At 60.9% G+C, this 20,179-nt stretch overlaps 4 protein-coding genes across 10 annotated transcripts; 2 read left to right on the forward strand and 2 right to left on the reverse strand.

Annotated features, from left to right (window-relative positions):
• Positions 1–3,915: 3,915 nt before the first annotated feature.
• On the reverse strand, positions 3,916–6,709 carry LGALS7B (galectin 7B). 2 transcript variants are annotated; one of them, XM_045442430.1, is made up of 5 exons: positions 6,598–6,709; positions 6,146–6,213; positions 5,660–5,748; positions 4,686–4,887; positions 3,916–4,124 (listed from the first exon to the last, which is right to left on the reverse strand). In XM_045442430.1, exons 2-5 carry the CDS (start codon positions 6,158–6,160, stop codon positions 4,011–4,013), a joined length of 420 nt encoding a protein of 139 aa, XP_045298386.1. In that variant the 5' UTR covers positions 6,161–6,213; positions 6,598–6,709; the 3' UTR covers positions 3,916–4,010. The 2 variants fall into 2 exon arrangements, with proteins under 2 accessions (XP_045298386.1, XP_045298387.1); XM_045442431.1 differs by lacking the exon at positions 6,598–6,709 and having other exon boundaries at positions 6,146–6,278.
• On the forward strand, positions 6,450–9,018 carry LOC123578991. 2 transcript variants are annotated; one of them, XM_045442429.1, is made up of 2 exons: positions 6,450–6,976; positions 8,019–9,018. In XM_045442429.1, the coding sequence occupies exons 1-2, from the start codon at positions 6,481–6,483 to the stop codon at positions 8,573–8,575; spliced, it is 1,053 nt and encodes a 350-aa protein (XP_045298385.1). In that variant the 5' UTR covers positions 6,450–6,480; the 3' UTR covers positions 8,576–9,018. The 2 variants fall into 2 exon arrangements, 1 of the variants encoding a protein (XP_045298385.1); XR_006702587.1 differs by having other exon boundaries at positions 6,804–6,976; positions 7,146–9,018.
• A 2,847-nt stretch (positions 9,019–11,865) lies between these two features.
• LOC123578990 lies at positions 11,866–16,766 on the reverse strand. Of its 5 annotated transcripts, XR_006702584.1 has the most exons (4): positions 16,002–16,765; positions 14,159–14,972; positions 13,133–13,269; positions 12,643–12,779 (listed from the first exon to the last, which is right to left on the reverse strand). XR_006702584.1 is itself a non-coding variant. In XM_045442427.1 (2 exons), the coding sequence occupies exons 1-2, from the start codon at positions 16,495–16,497 to the stop codon at positions 14,416–14,418; spliced, it is 1,053 nt and encodes a 350-aa protein (XP_045298383.1). In that variant the 5' UTR covers positions 16,498–16,765; the 3' UTR covers positions 13,888–14,415. The 5 variants fall into 5 exon arrangements, 2 of the variants coding, with proteins under 2 accessions (XP_045298383.1, XP_045298384.1); XR_006702585.1 differs by lacking the exon at positions 14,159–14,972 and having other exon boundaries at positions 11,866–12,779; positions 16,002–16,105; XR_006702586.1 differs by lacking the exons at positions 14,159–14,972; positions 16,002–16,765 and adding an exon at positions 13,517–13,666.
• On the forward strand, positions 16,270–19,056 carry LOC123578993 (galectin-7-like). The gene is made up of 5 exons (XM_045442432.1): positions 16,270–16,380; positions 16,765–16,832; positions 17,239–17,327; positions 18,100–18,301; positions 18,863–19,056. Exons 2-5 carry the CDS (start codon positions 16,818–16,820, stop codon positions 18,974–18,976), a joined length of 420 nt encoding a protein of 139 aa, XP_045298388.1. The 5' UTR covers positions 16,270–16,380; positions 16,765–16,817; the 3' UTR covers positions 18,977–19,056.
• Positions 19,057–20,179: the final 1,123 nt, after the last annotated feature.

Consider the following 20,179-nt stretch of genomic DNA (forward strand, 5'->3'; position numbering starts at 1 on the left):
CACACGTACATATATAGTAAATATATCATATATATATATATATATATATCAAGTAAAAATGTATACTAACAAGAGATCCCCAAATGCATGACAAATAGACTATTGAACAGCTATTAAGTTGCAGTACCCCTCTTTTAGCAATTGATAGAACAACCAGACAGAAATTAGTAAGGATTGAGAATACATAGACACTATCAATCACTTTACCTAACAGCTAACACTCCGCTTACCAAAAGCAGGACACACACACACTATTTTCAAGCACACTTGGAAATTCTCCAGAGTAGACCATAAAATAAGGCCATAAAGTAAGTCGTAATAAATGTATGCAAATTGAAATCATAGAAAGTATGTTCTCTGACCTTAACGGAATTATGTTGGAAGCCAACCATAAAGAGAAATTTAGGAAATCTCCAAGTATTAGAAATTAAACACCCTTCTAGGGGCGCCTGGGTGGCTCAGTTGGTTGAGCGTCTGACTTCAGCTCGAGTCATGATCTCACAGTTCGTGAGTTTGAGCCCCCACATCAGGCTCTCTGTTGTCAGCACAGAGCCCTATTTGGATCCTCTGTCCCCCTCCCTCTCTGCTCCTCCCTGCTCACTCTCTATCTCACAAAAATAATAAACATTAAATAAAAACACCCTTCCAGATGACCCATGTGTCAAAGAAGAAATCAAGAGCTGGGTCGCCTGGTGGGCTCATTCCATAGAGTGTGATTCTTGATCTCGAGGTCATGAGTTCGAACCCCATGTTGGGTGTAGACATGACTTAAAAATAAAATCTTAATGGGGCGCCTGGGTGGCTCAAGTCGGTTGAGTGTCTGACTTCGGCTCAGGTCATGATCTCACAGTTCGTGGGTCTGAGCACCCCCGCTGGGCTCTGTGCTGAAGGCTCGGAGCCTGGAGCCTGCTTCTGATTCTGTGTCTCCTCTCTCTCTCCCCCTCCCCCACTCTTGCTCTGTCTCTCAAAAATAAATAAATGTTGGGGCGCCTGGGTGGCGCAGTCGGTTGAGCGTCCGACTTCAGCCAGGTCACGATCTCGCGGTCCGTGAGTTCGAGCCCCCCGTCGGGCTCTGGGCTGATGGCTCAGAGCCTGGAGCCTGTTTCCGATTCTGTGTCTCCCTCTCTCTCTGCCCCTCCCCCGTTCATGCTGTGTCTCTCTCTGTCCCAAAAATAAATAAACGTTGAAAAAAAAATTAAAAAAATAAATAAATGTTAAAAAATAAAAATAAAAATCTTTAAAAAAAGAAGAAATCAATAGTTAACATTTTTTTGAATCCTTACTATGTGTTAGTCACTGGGCTAACCATTCTTTCAATCCTTAAAACCACCCACTGAGGCAGAGATTCTTATTTATCTTTTTAAAAGTTTATTTATTTATTAAGATTATTTTACTATTTTTTTAATGCTTGCTTATTTTTGAGAAACAGAGACATAGCATGAGCAGGGGAGGAGCAGAGAGAGGGAGACACAGAATCAGAAGCAGGCTCCAGGCTCTGAGCTGTCAGCACAGTGCCTGACGCTGGGCTTGAACTCAAGGACTCTGAGATCATGACCTGAGCTGAAGTTGAACACTCAACCAACCGAGCCACCCAGGTGCCCCAAGCCTCCAACTCTTGATCTCAGTTCAGGTCAAGATCTCAGGGTTTGGGAGTTCCAGCCCCCCCCCCCCCCCCCCCCCCCCCCCCCCCCCCCCCCCCCCCCCCCGACCTGGGGCTCCATGCTGACAGCCAGGATCCTGCTTGGGATTCTTCCCCTCTCTCTGCTCCTCCCCCACTCATGCTCTCTCTGTTTCTGTCTCTCTCTGTCTCTCTCAAAATAAATAAAAAAACTTAAAAAAAAAATGGAGTAGACCCTTTTCTGTTGGCATACAGAATTAAAATAATTTTTTTTCCTACCACCCATTCCAGAGTATGTTGACAACATGTTTCCTGATCACCTTCAAATACTCTATTGTGTATTTTCCACAAACAAGAACATTCTCCTGATTGTCCACTCTAAGGCAAAGGTGAAAATCAAGAAATTAACAGGGATAGATCACTACCATCTAATCCGGGGACCCCAAACACCTTTTTTTTTTTTAATGTTTATTTATTTTTTTAAAAAATTTTTTTAACGTTTATTTATTTTTGAGACAGAGCATGAACGGGGGAGGGGCAGAGAGAGAGGGAGACACAGAATCGGAAGCAGGCTCCAGGCTCTGAGCCATCAGCCCAGAGCCCGATGCGGGGCTCGAACTCACGGGCTGCAAGATCGTGACCTGGCTGAAGTCGGACGCTTAACCGACTGCACCACCCAGGTGCTCCAATGTTTATTTATTTTTGAGAGATAGAGCACGAACCAGGGAGGGCCAGACAGAGAGGGAGACACAGAATCGGAAGCGGGCTGCAAGCTCCAGGCTCTGAGCAGTCAGGACAGAGCTTGAGGGGGGTGGGGAAGAATTGAACTCCCTGAACTGCAAGATCATGACCTGAGCCCAAGTCAGACACTTAACTACCTGAGCCACTGAGGCACCCCTCGGACCACCTTTGCCAGTTGTGCCAATAACTACAATTTCTCTCCACTGCTATTGGTGGAAATTTACACCCTACCCATGTGTTATCTCTAGAAACACTTTTGTTAATTACAACTACTTGACATTGGCAAATAAAAATGAATGCTAAGTCATTCAACAATGAGCCCTGGGGAAGGAGGGGAATTCAGACTTTCTCGGGTCCACCACTGCAAGAGGGGACCCTTCCTTACACCGCCCACCCAGAGAGACAGTCTCAAGGGCTCGGTATGGGGAGGGTGGTTTCCCCGGAAGGATCTCAGGGGCAGAAAATGGGTCCTGAAAAGGCTCAGACCCTACGCTCTGCTTCCTGTCAGGTCAGGAACGGTCCTCTGTGAGGACTGCAAAGCCCACAGTGGCCCAGGGAAAGGGAGGTCTGTCACCTCTGGGGCGGGCTCCAAGCGTGGGACAGCCTGCCTGGGGCGTGGGTGGGGATTGTCCCGGGCTCTGGATCCTAGCCTATCATGCGACGCTGGAGCACTGCCACCCGGCGGGGCTCCTTCCCAAGGCTGAGGGAGACGGGTCCTGCAGGGTGGCGACTCAGACAGCCCAAGCCCAGAAATGCACCGACTGCGGGTGGGGGGTGACTGGGCGTCTGCGTGTGAGCGCCGACTACCCCGACTCCCTGGTTGTCACTCGGGCAGGGCCAGGGGCACAGGTAGAAAGAAAGGTGGGAAGGGGGCTCGTGAGCGCGCAGAGACCCAGAGGACTGGTCGCGGTGTCCCCCTGACTCCCCACCGCGCCTCCCCCCCCGACTCGTCCCCACGCAGCTCCTCCGGGAGGTGCCGGTTCAGTGCGCGTCTGCCCCGGGGACACGGGCGGGAGCCTGTCCCCACTCCGCCACAGCTGGGAGGCCGGCGACGCCCCATCCGCTGCCCCGCCCACCCCGCCCAGGCCCGCTCCCCGCACCCCAGGCGGGAGAGCCGGGGCAGAGGTGAGACGAGGGGGGCAGCGGCGCGGGGAGCCCGCACAGGCCCAGGCACCGTCCCCACCATTTCGGGGTCTCAGGGACCAGACGTGCGGGGACTCGTTCGCCCGTGTGCAGACGCAGCGGCTCGGAGCTCCGATGTTCCGCAGAGGGGGCACCGAGGGGAGCTTGAGACCGCTCCAAACCCCCATCAGCTGTCCCCACCGCACGACCGCCGGGCCGGGCCGGGCCGGGCCGCCCCGCAAAGCGCCGCTGGACACCAGCCAACGCCCACCCCCACCCGATCGCGACCCTCCGGAGGCGTCCGGCCACAGACTGCCCTCCGAGGCCGCGGGGCCCCACTCCCGCCCCGGCCGCGGCATCGCTGTGACCCTTCGTCAGGGTCTTCCCCGCTCTCAACCTGCTCTCCGCGTCCAGACGAAGGACACCCGGGCACAGACGGGGCGCACACGCGCGGGCTGAAACTTTATTTGCCCTCCCGCGCCCGGGACCCCGGACCCCCGACCCCCGACCCCGCCGCCCGCCCGGAGGCTCAGAAGATCTTCACCGACTGCAGCTGCAGGTCCCCGCCCACCTCCAGGAGGCGCACGCGCGCCGGCGGGATCCGGTAGCGGAAGTGGTGGTACTCCGAGTCGCCGACCACCGCCTGCGGGGCCGAGGGGGGCGGGGCGTCAGGGGCCGCGGGGCCCCGAGTCCCCGGGCGCGAGATGGGCCCCGATGGCCGTACCTCTTGTCGTGGTCCTCACCTGGGCCACCTGTCTGGCGCGGACGCGCGCTTAAGGCGGTGGCTGTTACGGCCCCGCCGGCGGCGTCCACGGCCTCCCTCCGGCCGCTCGCACTGAACGTGGGGAAGGGCCTGGGTGCTGGACGCTGGGCAGCGACCACTCCCCGCGGACACGCGCGTCCCGGCCCAGTCGCCCAGCCATCCTGGCCCCTGCTCCGGGACACCAGGGCCCCGCTTCCCGCTAGGGGCCACCCACCCTCTGGGCGCTGGGCTCTTGCCGCCCGGCCCCCGCCACGGCCACACCCCTGCCTTCGGGCACACGTGGGGTTGCGCCAGGGGAAGAAGAGGGACGGACCGAACGTGGGCCCCGCCTTGGCCGGCGGGCCTTTGCTCCCCACCTCCACCAAGAGGCTTCCTGGCTTGCCTGGACTGCAGGCGGGGCGGGGGTCTGGGCGCCCGCGCCTGTGGGGGGCAGGGACTCACCTTGAACCCTTCTTCGGTGGCGATGAGGAGCACGTCGAAGGGCTGCCCATGCTGGAAGGGAATGCCTGAGCCGCGCTCCTCCCGGCCCCAGGTGCCCTGCTCCAGGCTGTTGAAGACCACCGTGGACTCGTCCAGCCGCGGGTTGAAATGGAGGGCAGCCTCCCCGCCCGGCCCCTCGCCGCACAGCAGGTTCACATAGAACCTGGTAGTGGGGGCAGGGAGGAGAGGATAAAGGTCACAGGCCAAGAAGCACCCTACCAAGATCAGGGACCAATGGTCAGGACTCCCCACCGCCAGGCCGTGCCAATTCATAGGCACCGGAGAACGTCCCACGCCACAGGGAGAAGGGTTGTGGGCTGGTGGCCAGGGACCCACCCTCCAGGGCGTCCAAAAGCTCCAGGGACCCTGGACCCGCATGCACCTAGCGAGGGTCACTATGCTATGGCCCCGGGTGCCCCTCATTTCCAAAGCCTCTAACGTTTGCCGTCGAGTCACGATGCCGATGGCCGGGGAGCTCTCTGTTCCTAGGGCATCCCCCTTGCCAGAGGGCTGGGCACAGCACCACGGGCCCGCGCGTTTGCAGGCACCGCAGATTCCCAGGAAGCCTGCCCTTCCCAGACCCGGAAGTCCTACGACCGACCGCTTCGGCCTCCCAGGTGCCCAGGGCACCTCCAGGTCGCGGGACTTCTTTCCAGGGTTCCTGGCATTCAGACTGGGAGCCATAGGACTCTCGATGGGAGCCCTGGGATGGCTCTGGAAGCCCCAGATCCCTAGGGAGACGTAGGGACCCCAGCTACACAGTCACGGGACAAGTAAGTGAAGACTTCAGATTCCAGAAGGTCAGCGATGGCCCGGGGAGTCTAAGACCCTGTGGGCCAAGGTGGCTCTGGTGCCCTCGTGTCTGGGCTGCAAGAAGTCTGAGCCAGCTGAGCCTGGACACCTCCCAGCCTTACCTCTGGGGCCTGGGGTCTCACCTGCTGGCCTTTTCCGGGACGACGCCGCGAATCCTCATCACGGTGCCCACCCGGATGCCCTCGGGCAGCGACGTCTTGTGGGGCACGTTCTGCACGTTCAGCGGCGGGGAGTCCCAGGGAACGGGGGGCGCGGACGAGAGACACACGTGGGTCGGCCCCAGGCAGAAAGCATCCGGGACCCAGATCGGCAGAATCCGTGAGAAGAAAAGGCCCGGAGACCAAGGAGAGAGAGCCAGAGGCAGACCAAGAGTGGGAGAGCCAACCACGAGGGATCAACGGAGAAAGGGAGAATCCAGAGAGGCAGATGGGAGCGTGGGGATGGGTTGGGTCCACCCGGGAGCCACAGCCCAGACCCTTGGTAGCACACCCTGGCACCCACTTTGTCCTTCCCGGCGGGACACCTCAGCCAGGCCCAGCCCCTCCCCGAGTCCGGTGCCGCCTGGGGTCCAAGCCCCCCGGGCCCCGACGCCCCCAGAAGGCACTCACAGAGCTTCCCGCCATGGCTGGGACGCTGGGGCGACAGGCGTGGCGGCGGTGGGTATGGCTGCTGGGACCTTAAGTAGAAGCAGAAGCAGGGCGTGGCGGCCCCGCTGACTCACCCCCAGCCATTTCCACACCCGCCGCCCACACCTGGCACAGACCCTGGCCCTGGGGCCACCCGGCGGCCCAGCGCCTTCTTGCTGGGCCCGGGACTTCCCTCCACTCACTGAGGGTTCCCAGTCCACCGCCCGCCCCCTCCGTTGAGCTAAGAATCCTGAAGACAGTTAAGGACGAACCGCCAAGGACAGAGGGCACCCAGGGGGCCACCATCCATCCCGGCCATGTCCCTGCCGCTTGGCACAGGGGAAAGGGTCTTTGCCCATTTTATCTTGGACATCTGGGGCCCCGAGAGGCCCACCCGGGGCTGGAAGCGGGGCCCCTCTCTCCCAGGCTGGGACCTGCGCCTTGGGCTGAGGACGCGTCCACCGAAATTCCAGCTCACGCTCCCTCGCGTGACGGTGACCCCGGCAAGGACAACGCTGTGCCCGCGGGGCTCCGGGGGACAGGACGTGTGCCTGATGAGCCGCGTCTCCCGGGGCCTAGGGCAGCGGCTGGTACACGGTCGGGGCTCCTCAAGTGCGCCTGAAAGACGAATAAGGAATGACACCAGCGCCTGGTCTGAGGCCCTGGGCGCCTGGCGCACACAGGACCTCCCCGAGCGCTCACCGCTAGCCGAGCGGGGAAGGGGATCGCTCGCCCCCACTTCACAGACCAGGAAACCGAGGCTCAGACACGGGAGGCCGTTTGCCCGAAGGCGCACGGCCGGGCAATCCCTGGGTGAGTGTCTCTCTGCCCTTCTTCGACTCTGGCGGGTTCCGCCTTGTTTCTTCTGTCCCTGGGAATGCCCTGGTGTCTCTCCCTGGCCCTCTGGCTCGGACTCTCCCTCCCTCCCGGGTGGCCCTGTCTGCCTCTCTTCCTCAGCGCCATGTCTCCTTCCTCCTCCCAGAATGGCTGCCGCTCTCCCAGCCAGGTTCGGGTCAGGGGAGGCGGAGGGGGGCCGTCCTGGGACCCAGCCGCGCCCTGACCCACGAGCAGCGACGTGGGATCCTCCACTCAGGCCCACAGCCCAAGATTCCATAGTCCAAGATTCCAGAAGAAGAATCCAGGATGGGAAGGGTGGGGTCAGAGGGAGAATGCTGAAAGAAGGTTCTGGAAGGTAGGGAAGAGGCAGGGTGGGGCAGCCACCCTGAGCAGAACCCCCTCCCAGCAGCCCAGCAGGCCTCCTGTCCACCCCCACCACCCCCTCCCAGCCTCCACCCCTGCCCCCCACCCCCCACCGTCCAGGGGGAAGAGGCCTGGGGCAGAGACCAGAATGGAAACTCTGGGTGGAGACAACCAGACTCAGAACCTGATCTGCCACCCGACTGTCCCCCAGGCCTCCCAGACTCTCTCCATCCCCACACCACGTGAGGCACCGCGGGGGTGGCAGGGGGCGGCGCAGTGTGGGGGCCAGGACCTCACACAGGGAGGCCGGACAGCTGCGAGGCGGGTGGGGGTGGCTGCAAGCACCCCAGTGTTCAGAGGAGAAGACGGAGGCAGAGAGTGGGGCACCCTCTCAGCCAAGGTCCCACAGCAGGGAAGCCGCCTGGGGCTGGGCCGTGGGGGGGGGGGGGGGGGGCCCAGGTGGGGGCAGGGCTGGTCACCAGGACTTCCGGTGGAGAGGACAGGGGGCCCGAGGCCGGGGCACCCACACCCGGGAGCCGGCGTCCCCGAATCGAATCGTGGGCTCCACCTGTCTCGGATCTCAGGTTCGGGGTGTCCCCCTCGGCCGCCTCGCTCTCCACGTGCTCTTGGGGCCCAACGACTCATCCTTGCCCTGATGTCTTCTTCGGGGCTGGATGTGTCTTCACACGCTGCCAACCTGCAAGTCCAAACTCGACTGTGACTTCGCTCTGGGCCCAAGTGTCAGCAGTCGATCTGTTACCAGTTGATGGCGGGCTCGTTTCTCAGAAGCCAGGCGCGCGCGCACGTGCCGGAGCCCCATTCTCTGGTGTGGATCATCTCTGCATCGGGTCTGGAATGATACTTTCAGGAGCCTTGTTTCCATTCCCAGTGAGTCGTGACCGTGCCTGTGTCTCAGTCCTCGTGCTTTTTCCTGAGCGACGCCTCGCGTTCCGAAGACGCGCAGGTTGTAACAGAACGAGGGTGGGATTCGAGAAACGTCCGGACCTGAGCAACCCCCACCCCCACCGAGTTTCCCCGAGCCCCAGAGACAACCAGCCCCCCTCCGCCCGCCCTGCCCGGGACAGCGCTGCCAGTCTGGGCGTCCCGTGGCCACCGTGTCATGTGTCCCGGGAGTGGAGAGGGGTGGCCAGCAGGCTGAGTCGGCGGACCTTCGCCCTCCTGCAGGGAACAACTCTGGTGACTGAAAAGTAACCCCGTGTACCCACCGCGCTTGTGGGCGTTGAAACCCCCAGGCTCTGCCAGGGTCAGCGTGTTGGGGACTTTGGGCCGGTTTTGTACACGGTGCACATCAGTCCGGGGGCCGCTTTGGTTTCATGTTGTTTTGTGGGAAGATTTTGGTTTTGAAGTGATCTCCGCGCCCGGCGTGGGGCTGGCACTCCCCACCCAGAGATCCGGGGTCCCAAGCCTCACGGAGCCAGCCCCGCGCCCCGCGGGGCTGCTTTGGTTTTGTAAGTGAACCTTCCAAGGAGGAGAAAGACACTGCTCAAATCTGACTTCTTTCTTAAGCGGTGAATCCACTGGAAACTTACACTTCTATTTCTGGATGGAATACATTTCCCCAACCCCATCACCGCGGAGGGAAGCATTTTCCGTCATGCTTGCTTCCGTTGATAAACGGAGGTCGTTAAACTCTCTTATGTATTTTCAGCCACATGTGGGATTTACCGTGTTTTTTGTTTTGAAGTTTATTTATTTATTTTGAGAGATGGAGAAAGAGAGAGGGAGGCACGGAGAGAAAGAGGGACACAGAGAATCCCAAGCACTATCCGTGAGGAGCTGGGTGTGGGGCTGGAACCCATGAACCTTGGGATCGGGACCTGAGCTGAAATCCAGAGTTGGGTGCTTAACCGACTGAGCCATCCAGGTGCCCCCCACCATGTATTAAATTTGAAGTGTTTCGGGGCGCCTGGGTGGCGCAGCCGGTTAAGCGTCCGACTTCAGCCAGGTCACGATCTCGCGGTCCGTGGGTTCGAGCCCCGCGTCGGGCTCTGGGCTGATGGCTCAGAGCCTGGAGCCTGTTTCCGATTCTGTGTCTCCCTCTCTCTCTGCCCCTCCCCCGTTCATGCTCTGTCTCTCTCTGTCCCAAAAATAAATAAACGTTGAAAAAAAATTAAAAAAAAAAAATTGAAGTGTTTCCCATCGTCCACTCAGTTCTTCCAAGTAATGAGGGATCATTTCCAAGTAATAAGGGGTCCGTTTCCACGCCTGAGGTGGGAGTCCAGTGACCTGTTCTTTCCACCTTTCCTTCTTTCCTCCCCTCCCTCCCTTCACCTCCCCTCCCCTCCCCTCCCTTCCCTTTGCTCTCCTTCCTTGGCTGAGGGATTGGGCCATCAGGTGGGGGGACAGGTGCTGCCTCTTGGGGGGGGGGGAGGGATGGGGCAGGATAGCAGCTGGCCAAGGGGAGGGGATGCTGTTCCGCTGTCGTGTCAGAGGGAGTGAGTGAGGAGGGCGCTCAGAAGCAGGTGGTCCTCAGGACCTAGGGTGGGGGTGAGGGGAGAGGGGCGGCTGGACCTTGGGAACCCAGCCCCAGCAGGGGAGTCGGTGGTGTCTGTGCCGGGGAGGAAAGGGTCCCTGCGGGAGTGACTGCAGGGTGGGTGTGCACCACAGAAGGCGAGTCTCTTGTGTGACATTCAGAGGGAAGAGTTCTAGTGTGGAAAGGGGAAAATGACCATGAACCTGACTGGCGGTATTTCATGAGGGGTTTTGGAGGGTGGGGGGGTGGCGGGTTTGCGTCTCCTTAAAATCTTTTTTATTACGTTAAAATATAAAAATATGGGTGACTTGGTCGGTTGAGCGTCAGACACTTGATTTCTGCTCAGGTCATATCTAGGGTCATGGGATCGAGCCTCGGTGCTGAGCACGGAGCCCGCTTGAGATGTTCTCTGTCTCTCCCTCTGCCCTCTCCCCTGCTTGTGCGCTCTCTCTAAAGTAAATAAAGTAAAATATATACGTGTGGTGTCTAAATGGGTTGTCTCTCGATCAGATGGGGGTCCCCAAACCTGGGTGAGGATCATGTGGAAGCCAGTGGCGCAGAGGAGAAAGGGTTCACCTGAGGCGGAACAAAGGCGACGGAAGTTTATTGAACAGGCCCCAAGGGAGCAGCGGTCAGGACGGCAGAGGAGAGGCTGTCTGCAAGGAGGCAGTGGGCGGGGGCGTATTTAAAGCAAGAAGGTGAGGAGGTGTGGGGACGTGTGAATTTTCCTTTTTTTTAATTAAAAAAATTGTTTTATGTTTATATTTTGAGACAGAGAGAGAGAGAGAGAGAGAACACGCGCGTGCTTGCACATTAGCACGGAGGGGCAGAGAAAGAGGGAGACACAGAATCCCAAGCAGGCTCCAGGCTCTGAGCTGCCAGCCCAGAGCCCTATGCAGGGCTCGAACCCACAGACGAACGGTGAGATCATGACCTGAGCCCAAACCAAGAGTCGGGCGCTGAACCGACCAAGCCCCACCCGCCGCCCCGCGCCGGGCGCCCCACCATGTTAACCATTTTTCCCGTGTCCAGTTCAGTGGCACAAAATACATTCACACTGTTGTGTAGCCGTCCCCACCATCCGTCTCCAGAACTCTCTTCATCTTGCAAACCTGTAACTGGACCCACTAAACACTAACTGCCCGGCCCCCCGCCCCCCACTCCACCCCCCCTCCTACTTTGTGTCTCTATGAATTTGACCAGCGGCCAGGTAGGAATGCAGCCTTTGCCCGTCTGTGACTGGTGAGTTTTCTACACCCAAAGCGAAAGAAATACGGATGTAGAAACGTGTTTGTTGAAGGGTGCAAAACGTGCCACCCCAAATATGCCCTTTTAGCATAAGGATTATTTTGAACTAATAGCCCTGCAAAACAGCGGAAGAAGGGCTTTCTACCCTCCCATTTGCTGCCTGAAAACAGGAGATCAAAACTCTCACGTGACAGATACCTACCCTGTGCCAGTAGGAGAGTGACATTCTCATCCTAAGTTGAGACCCAGAGAATTCGATGCAAACAGGCCCTGTGAAAGTGATTCCAAGCGTCCCGCGGAACGGCTGGGTTACTTCTCCACAGTTGCCTCTGTCCTTCAACTTAATATAAAAGCACGTGTGCTCAGCCATCCCCTCGAGGCTTCATTTCCTGCTGAGGGCTCTAGTGTGACCTAAAACTTAGGTAACCTGTCCGCCTGATACATCAGTTCAAGTCTCGGGCCCAGCGGGAACACCCCTTGGAGGGCAGAGGTCCCGTGTTGCCTCCCCTCCGATGGATAGATACGTGTCTGCGTTCATACATCCCCTACCTTGTCCCCCTGACAAGGCCTGGGAGCGGAGCCCGTGCCCAGATCTTAGTTCCTAAGGACTGCACCTTTCTCTGCGAAAGAAATGTATAGAAAAGGCTGTCTCCAAGGCTCAAATGGGTAGGCATGAGGTGTGCCAGGGATGAAGTTTTGGGGTGACGGGGGGCTCGTGGGGTCCCGAGCCGACAGCCAAGAAAGAATTCTCGAAGAGGACTTTGGTGCAAAAAGGTGATTTTATTAAAGCACGGGGACAGGACCCGTGGGCCGCTGCAGATGTGGGGGGGGGGGGTGACTGTTTTATGGAGTGGGGGGCGGGTAGATAAAGTCAAGAGAGTTTCCAAAGAGGCTTTTACATGCTTACAGTCTTACTGGAGGCCTACCTATTGTCAATCTAAGGCTGTTTTTCCCTCTAGCAAAGCATTAACATTAAGACAGTAGGAAGTTCAGGGTCCCCTGGGTGGCTCAGTTGGTTAAGCAGCCAGGCTCAAGTCGTGATCTCCGTTCGTGAGTTCAAGCCCTGCGATGGGCTCTATGCTGACAGCTTAGAGCCTGGAGCCTGCTTTGGATTCTGTGTCTTCCTCCCCCATTCCCCCCCACCTCTCTCTCTCTCAAAAAAAAACATTAAAAAAACAAAGACTGTAAGGCGTTCCTGGACTTTAGGCAGGATGGGATTGCCTGTTTCTTATAAACTGGTGGAGACTCTTACCAGTTTAACCATTTGTTTTTTGTCCTTTCCTGTTTTTGGGTGGTGGAGAGTGTGCAAGGAATATCACACATATCCCCCCCCCCCGGGGGGGATGCTGTTAACCGGCACCTTGCCCTCAGCTTGCCCCACACCCCCTCATCGCCTGGAACAGCTTCCTGGGTCGGGAAAGGAGGAAGCATTCACGGCACTGGGGCTCCTTGGACAGCCCCATGAGTTCATGGGTCCATATTGATGTGGTCTTACTCTGTGGGGGCTGCTATAACAAAAATCCCACCCACCGGCGGCTTACAAACATCAGGAATTTATTTCTCGTGGTTCTGGAGGCTGGGAAGTCCACGATCACGGCGCCAGCATATCGGGTGTCCGGTGTGAACCTGATTCCTGGTTCATAGATGGATCCTTCTTGCTCTGTCCTCACATGGCTGCAGGGACAAAGGAGCTCTCTGGGGTCCCTTTAGAAGAACACCAACCCCTACTCACCAGGGCTCGGCCTTCGTGACCTCATGTTCTCCCAAAGGCCCCATCTCCAAATACCATTCCCCTGGGGACGCGGTTTCACCAAGGGAATCCGGGGGCCACAAACATTCAGTCTATAGCAGATGTGCAGGAGGAAACGATAGAAATGATCAAAGTTTGCTGAAGAACGTGAGCTTTGCAAAATTTCCAGGCGCTTCCCACAAAATGCTTACTGATGACACAGGACAAATGGGTAACTTTACGGTGGGGAGGGGAAGCCGGGGAGGTTCCGCTAGTCACGTGATCCAAGACCACTCACCAGCCATGGGACACGCGAGGGGCCAGGCAGCTGGAGGAGGCAGGCGCTGTCGCTTCTGTGGCTCTTCAGCCAACAGTGCCTAACCTGCAGCTGGCGATGAGGGGACATCCGCCGCCCAGCTTCTCAAGTGTCAAGGTCTTGAAACACAAAGGAAGACTGAGGAGCCATTTCAAACTGAAGGCCAAGGAAACCAAGAAAGCCTGACGCCAAATCAAAGCCACGTTCTGATTTCTCCTCTCCCACCCGCCCCCCAGCCGGGTCCTGAGGACCACCCTCTCCAAGCACCCTCCTCACCCATCCCCTCTGACACCACAGTGGAATCGCACCCCCTCATCCCACTAGGGCCACCCAGATCCCCACCCACAAGAAGCAGTGCGGTCCCACCTGGAAGACTCTAACAGCCAATCCTTCAGGTAGGCAAAGGGAGAGGAAGGGAGGCAGGGAAGGGGAAGAGAGGAAGGGAGGGGAGGAGAGGAGAGAGGAGAGGAGTGGAGGGAAAAAGAGGGAAAGGGAGAGGAGGGGAAGGGAGGGGAATGGAAATGAGGAGAGTGGCCAGAGGGGATGGAGGGAAGGGAAGGAAAGGGGAGGGGAGGGGAGGAGAAAACAAGGTAGGGGGGGGGGGAGGAGAAGGAAAGTGGGGGAAGAGAGGAGGGGAAGGTAGGGAGAGAAGGAGGAGGGAGGGAGGGAGGAGGCAAAGGTGGAAGAGGAGGGAGCAAGTCCCCGCACTGCTAAATCCGTGAGAAGTGAAAGAGTACTTATGGCTTAGAAGAATTTATGGGCAATGGGAAAACTTAAAACGTAACACAGGCTAAAGCCCCACATGCGGCTGAAAATACGTAAGAGACTTTAACGACCTCCGTTTATCAACGGAAGCAAGCATGACGGAAAATGCTTCCCTCCGCGGTGATGGGGTTGGGGAAATGTATTCCATCCAGAAATAGAAGTGTAAGTTTCCAGTGGATTCACCGCTTAAGAAAGAAGTCAGATTTGAGCAGTGTCTTTCTCCTCCTTGGAAGGTTCACTTACAAAACCAAAGCAGCCCCGCGGGGCGCGGGGCTGGCTCCGTGAGGCTTGGGACCCCGGATCTCTGGGTGGGGAGTGCCAGCCCCACGCCGGGCGCGGAGATCACTTCAAAACCAAAATCTTCCCACAAAACAACATGAAACCAAAGCGGCCCCCGGACTGATGTTCACCGTGTACAAAACCGGCCCAGAGTCCCCAACACGCTGACCCTGGCAGAGCCTGGGGGTTTCAATGCCCACAAGCGCGGTGGGTACACGGGGTTACTTTTCAGTCACCAGAGTTGTTCCCTGCAGGAGGGCGAAGGTCCGCCGACTCAGCCTGCTGGCCACCCCTCTCCACTCCCGGGACACATGACACGGTGGCCACGGGACGCCCAGACTGGCAGCGCTGTCCCGGGCAGGGCGGGCGGAGGGGGGCTGGCTGTCTCTGGGGCTCGGGGAAACTCGGTGGGGGTGGGGGTTGCTCAGGTCCGGACGTTTCTCGAATCCCACCCTCGTTCTGTTACAACCTGCGCGTCTTCGGAACGCGAGGCGTCGCTCAGGAAAAAGCACGAGGACTGAGACACAGGCACGGTCACGACTCACTGGGAATGGAAACAAGGCTCCTGAAAGTATCATTCCAGACCCGATGCAGAGATGATCCACACCAGAGAATGGGGCTCCGGCACGTGCGCGCGCGCCTGGCTTCTGAGAAACGAGCCCGCCATCAACTGATAACAGATCGACTGCTGACACTTGGGCCCAGAGCGAAGTCACAGTCGAGTTTGGACTTGCAGGTTGGCAGCGTGTGAAGACACATCCAGCCCCGAAGAAGACATCAGGGCAAGGATGAGTCGTTGGGCCCCAAGAGCACGTGGAGAGCGAGGCGGCCGAGGGGGACACCCCGAACCTGAGATCCGAGACAGGTGGAGCCCACGATTCGATTCGGGGACGCCGGCTCCCGGGTGTGGGTGCCCCGGCCTCGGGCCCCCTGTCCTCTCCACCGGAAGTCCTGGTGACCAGCCCTGCCCCCACCTGGGTCCCCCCGGCCCAGCCCCAGGCGGCTTCCCTGCTGTGGGACCTTGGCTGAGAGGGTGCCCCACTCTCTGCCTCCGTCTTCTCCTCTGAACACTGGGGTGCTTGCAGCCACCCCCACCCGCCTCGCAGCTGTCCGGCCTCCCTGTGTGAGGTCCTGGCCCCCACACTGCGCCGCCCCCTGCCACCCCCGCGGTGCCTCACGTGGTGTGGGGATGGAGAGAGTCTGGGAGGCCTGGGGGACAGTCGGGTGGCAGATCAGGTTCTGAGTCTGGTTGTCTCCACCCAGAGTTTCCATTCTGGTCTCTGCCCCAGGCCTCTTCCCCCTGGACGGTGGGGGGTGGGGGGCAGGGGTGGAGGCTGGGAGGGGGTGGTGGGGGTGGACAGGAGGCCTGCTGGGCTGCTGGGAGGGGGTTCTGCTCAGGGTGGCTGCCCCACCCTGCCTCTTCCCTACCTTCCAGAACCTTCTTTCAGCATTCTCCCTCTGACCCCACCCTTCCCATCCTGGATTCTTCTTCTGGAATCTTGGACTATGGAATCTTGGGCTGTGGGCCTGAGTGGAGGATCCCACGTCGCTGCTCGTGGGTCAGGGCGCGGCTGGGTCCCAGGACGGCCCCCCTCCGCCTCCCCTGACCCGAACCTGGCTGGGAGAGCGGCAGCCATTCTGGGAGGAGGAAGGAGACATGGCGCTGAGGAAGAGAGGCAGACAGGGCCACCCGGGAGGGAGGGAGAGTCCGAGCCAGAGGGCCAGGGAGAGACACCAGGGCATTCCCAGGGACAGAAGAAACAAGGCGGAACCCGCCAGAGGTGAAGAAGGGCAGAGAGACACTCACCCAGGGATTGCCCGGCCGTGCGCCTTCGGGCAAACGGCCTCCCGTGTCTGAGCCTCGGTTTCCTGGTCTGTGAAGTGGGGGCGAGCGATCCCCTTCCCCGCTCGGCTAGCGGTGAGCGCTCGGGGAGGTCCTGTGTGCGCCAGGCGCCCAGGGCCTCAGACCAGGCGCTGGTGTCATTCCTTATTCGTCTTTCAGGCGCACTTGAGGAGCCCAGACCGTGTACCAGCCGCTGCTCTAGGCCCCGGGAGACGCGGCTCATCAGGCACACGTCCTGTCCCCCGGAGCCCCGCGGGCACAGCGTTGTCCTTGCCGGGGTCACCGTCACGCGAGGGAGCGTGAGCTGGAATTTCGGTGGACGCGTCCTCAGCCCAAGGCGCAGGTCCCAGCCTGGGAGAGAGGGGCCCCGCTTCCAGCCCCGGGTGGGCCTCTCGGGGCCCCAGATGTCCAAGATAAAATGGGCAAAGACCCTTTCCCCTGTGCCAAGCGGCAGGGACATGGCCGGGATGGATGGTGGCCCCCTGGGTGCCCTCTGTCCTTGGCGGTTCGTCCTTAACTGTCTTCAGGATTCTTAGCTCAACGGAGGGGGCGGGCGGTGGACTGGGAACCCTCAGTGAGTGGAGGGAAGTCCCGGGCCCAGCAAGAAGGCGCTGGGCCGCCGGGTGGCCCCAGGGCCAGGGTCTGTGCCAGGTGTGGGCGGCGGGTGTGGAAATGGCTGGGGGTGAGTCAGCGGGGCCGCCACGCCCTGCTTCTGCCTCTACTTAAGGTCCCAGCAGCCATACCCACCGCCGCCACGCCTGTCGCCCCAGCGTCCCAGCCATGGCGGGAAGCTCTGTGAGTGCCTTCTGGGGGCGTCGGGGCCCGGGGGGCTTGGACCCCAGGCGGCACCGGACTCGGGGAGGGGCTGGGCCTGGCTGAGGTGTCCCGCCTGGAAGGACAAAGTGGGTGCCAGGGTGTGCTACCAAGGGTCTGGGCTGTGGCTCCCGGGTGGACCCAACCCATCCCCACGCTCCCATCTGCCTCTCTGGATTCTCCCTTTCTCCGTTGATCCCTCGTGGTTGGCTCTCCCACTCTTGGTCTGCCTCTGGCTCTCTCTCCTTGGTCTCCGGGCCTTTTCTTCTCACGGATTCTGCCGATCTGGGTCCCGGATGCTTTCTGCCTGGGGCCGACCTACGTGTGTCTCTCGTCCGCGCCCCCCCCCCCCCCCGTTCCCTGGGACTCCCCGCCGCTGAACGTGCAGAACGTGCCCCACAAGATGTCGCTGCCCGAGGGCATCCGGGTGGGCACCGTGATGAGGATTCGCGGCGTCGTCCCGGAAAAGGCCAGCAGGTGAGACCCCAGGCCCCAGAGGTAAGGCTGGGAGGTGTCCAGGCTCAGCTGGCTCAGACTTCTTGCAGCCCAGACACGAGGGCACCAGAGCCACCTTGGCCCACAGGGTCTTAGACTCCCCGGGCCATCGCTGACCTTCTGGAATCTGAAGTCTTCACTTACTTGTCCCGTGACTGTGTAGCTGGGGTCCCTACGTCTCCCTAGGGATCTGGGGCTTCCAGAGCCATCCCAGGGCTCCCATCGAGAGTCCTATGGCTCCCAGTCTGAATGCCAGGAACCCTGGAAAGAAGTCCCGCGACCTGGAGGTGCCCTGGGCACCTGGGAGGCCGAAGCGGTCGGTCGTAGGACTTCCGGGTCTGGGAAGGGCAGGCTTCCTGGGAATCTGCGGTGCCTGCAAACGCGCGGGCCCGTGGTGCTGTGCCCAGCCCTCTGGCAAGGGGGATGCCCTAGGAACAGAGAGCTCCCCGGCCATCGGCATCGTGACTCGACGGCAAACGTTAGAGGCTTTGGAAATGAGGGGCACCCGGGGCCATAGCATAGTGACCCTCGCTAGGTGCATGCGGGTCCAGGGTCCCTGGAGCTTTTGGACGCCCTGGAGGGTGGGTCCCTGGCCACCAGCCCACAACCCTTCTCCCTGTGGCATGGGACGTTCTCCGGTGCCTATGAATTGGCACGGCCTGGCGGTGGGGAGTCCTGACCATTGGTCCCTGATCTTGGTAGGGTGCTTCTTGGCCTGTGACCTTTATCCTCTCCTCCCTGCCCCCACTACCAGGTTCTATGTGAACCTGCTGTGCGGCGAGGGGCCGGGCGGGGAGGCTGCCCTCCATTTCAACCCGCGGCTGGACGAGTCCACGGTGGTCTTCAACAGCCTGGAGCAGGGCACCTGGGGCCGGGAGGAGCGCGGCTCAGGCATTCCCTTCCAGCATGGGCAGCCCTTCGACGTGCTCCTCATCGCCACCGAAGAAGGGTTCAAGGTGAGTCCCTGCCCCCCACAGGCGCGGGCGCCCAGACCCCCGCCCCGCCTGCAGTCCAGGCAAGCCAGGAAGCCTCTTGGTGGAGGTGGGGAGCAAAGGCCCGCCGGCCAAGGCGGGGCCCACGTTCGGTCCGTCCCTCTTCTTCCCCTGGCGCAACCCCACGTGTGCCCGAAGGCAGGGGTGTGGCCGTGGCGGGGGCCGGGCGGCAAGAGCCCAGCGCCCAGAGGGTGGGTGGCCCCTAGCGGGAAGCGGGGCCCTGGTGTCCCGGAGCAGGGGCCAGGATGGCTGGGCGACTGGGCCGGGACGCGCGTGTCCGCGGGGAGTGGTCGCTGCCCAGCGTCCAGCACCCAGGCCCTTCCCCACGTTCAGTGCGAGCGGCCGGAGGGAGGCCGTGGACGCCGCCGGCGGGGCCGTAACAGCCACCGCCTTAAGCGCGCGTCCGCGCCAGACAGGTGGCCCAGGTGAGGACCACGACAAGAGGTACGGCCATCGGGGCCCATCTCGCGCCCGGGGACTCGGGGCCCCGCGGCCCCTGACGCCCCGCCCCCCTCGGCCCCGCAGGCGGTGGTCGGCGACTCGGAGTACCACCACTTCCGCTACCGGATCCCGCCGGCGCGCGTGCGCCTCCTGGAGGTGGGCGGGGACCTGCAGCTGCAGTCGGTGAAGATCTTCTGAGCCTCCGGGCGGGCGGCGGGGTCGGGGGTCGGGGGTCCGGGGTCCCGGGCGCGGGAGGGCAAATAAAGTTTCAGCCCGCGCGTGTGCGCCGCGTCTGTGCCCGGGTGTCCTTCGTCTGGACGCGGAGAGCAGGTTGAGAGCGGGGAAGACCCTGACGAAGGGTCACAGCGATGCCGCGGCCGGGGCGGGAGTGGGGCCCCGCGGCCTCGGAGGGCAGTCTGTGGCCGGACGCCTCCGGAGGGTCGCGATCGGGTGGGGGTGGGCGTTGGCTGGTGTCCAGCGGCGCTTTGCGGGGCGGCCCGGCCCGGCCCGGCGGTCGTGCGGTGGGGACAGCTGATGGGGGTTTGGAGCGGTCTCAAGCTCCCCTCGGTGCCCCCTCTGCGGAACATCGGAGCTCCGAGCCGCTGCGTCTGCACACGGGCGAACGAGTCCCCGCACGTCTGGTCCCTGAGACCCCGAAATGGTGGGGACGGTGCCTGGGCCTGTGCGGGCTCCCCGCGCCGCTGCCCCCCTCGTCTCACCTCTGCCCCCGCTCTCCCGCCTGGGGTGCGGGGAGCGGGCCTGGGCGGGGTGGGCGGGGCAGCGGATGGGGCGTCGCCGGCCTCCCAGCTGTGGCGGAGTGGGGACAGGCTCCCGCCCGTGTCCCCGGGGCAGACGCGCACTGAACCGGCACCTCCCGGAGGAGCTGCGTGGGGACGAGTCGGGGTGTGGCGCGGTGCGGAGGCAGGGGGACACCACAACCAGGCCTCACGAGCCCCACATCCACTTTTCTCCACCTGTGCTCACAGATGGCCCCGGGTCTGGCCCTGCTGTGTGACAACCAGGGGGTCTGAGTAGTGGGCGCTCACGCAGACGCCCAGTCAACCCCCACTGCCAGGCGATTTTCTAGTCGAAGGTGACTACTCATCACTTAATGGCTATGGGTGGAGGGAAGTCGTGACTCCGCGATGCGACAGTCGCCAGGCTGGGTCCGTTACTATGAGATGGAGACCCGGCGCGCTGGCTGGTCCCCCACTGCGGCTGGGGCTCGGTCCGGGTCTGGGCAAGTCTGGAGCCACGCCCCTGGAGGGGGCCGTAGTTTCCGGGCCAGCTTCCTTGCGAGGTACACGTCGCCTCCTTGCGGCCTCTGTCGAAGTTGCCACGCTGGCAGTCGGTACTGGAGGTAGGATTACCCTGGTTTCGTCTGAGGATGCAAAACTTTGT

Source organism: Leopardus geoffroyi, chromosome E2 (assembly GCF_018350155.1).
Source record: "Leopardus geoffroyi isolate Oge1 chromosome E2, O.geoffroyi_Oge1_pat1.0, whole genome shotgun sequence".
In the NCBI taxonomy this organism is placed as follows: Eukaryota; Metazoa; Chordata; class Mammalia; order Carnivora; family Felidae; genus Leopardus; species Leopardus geoffroyi.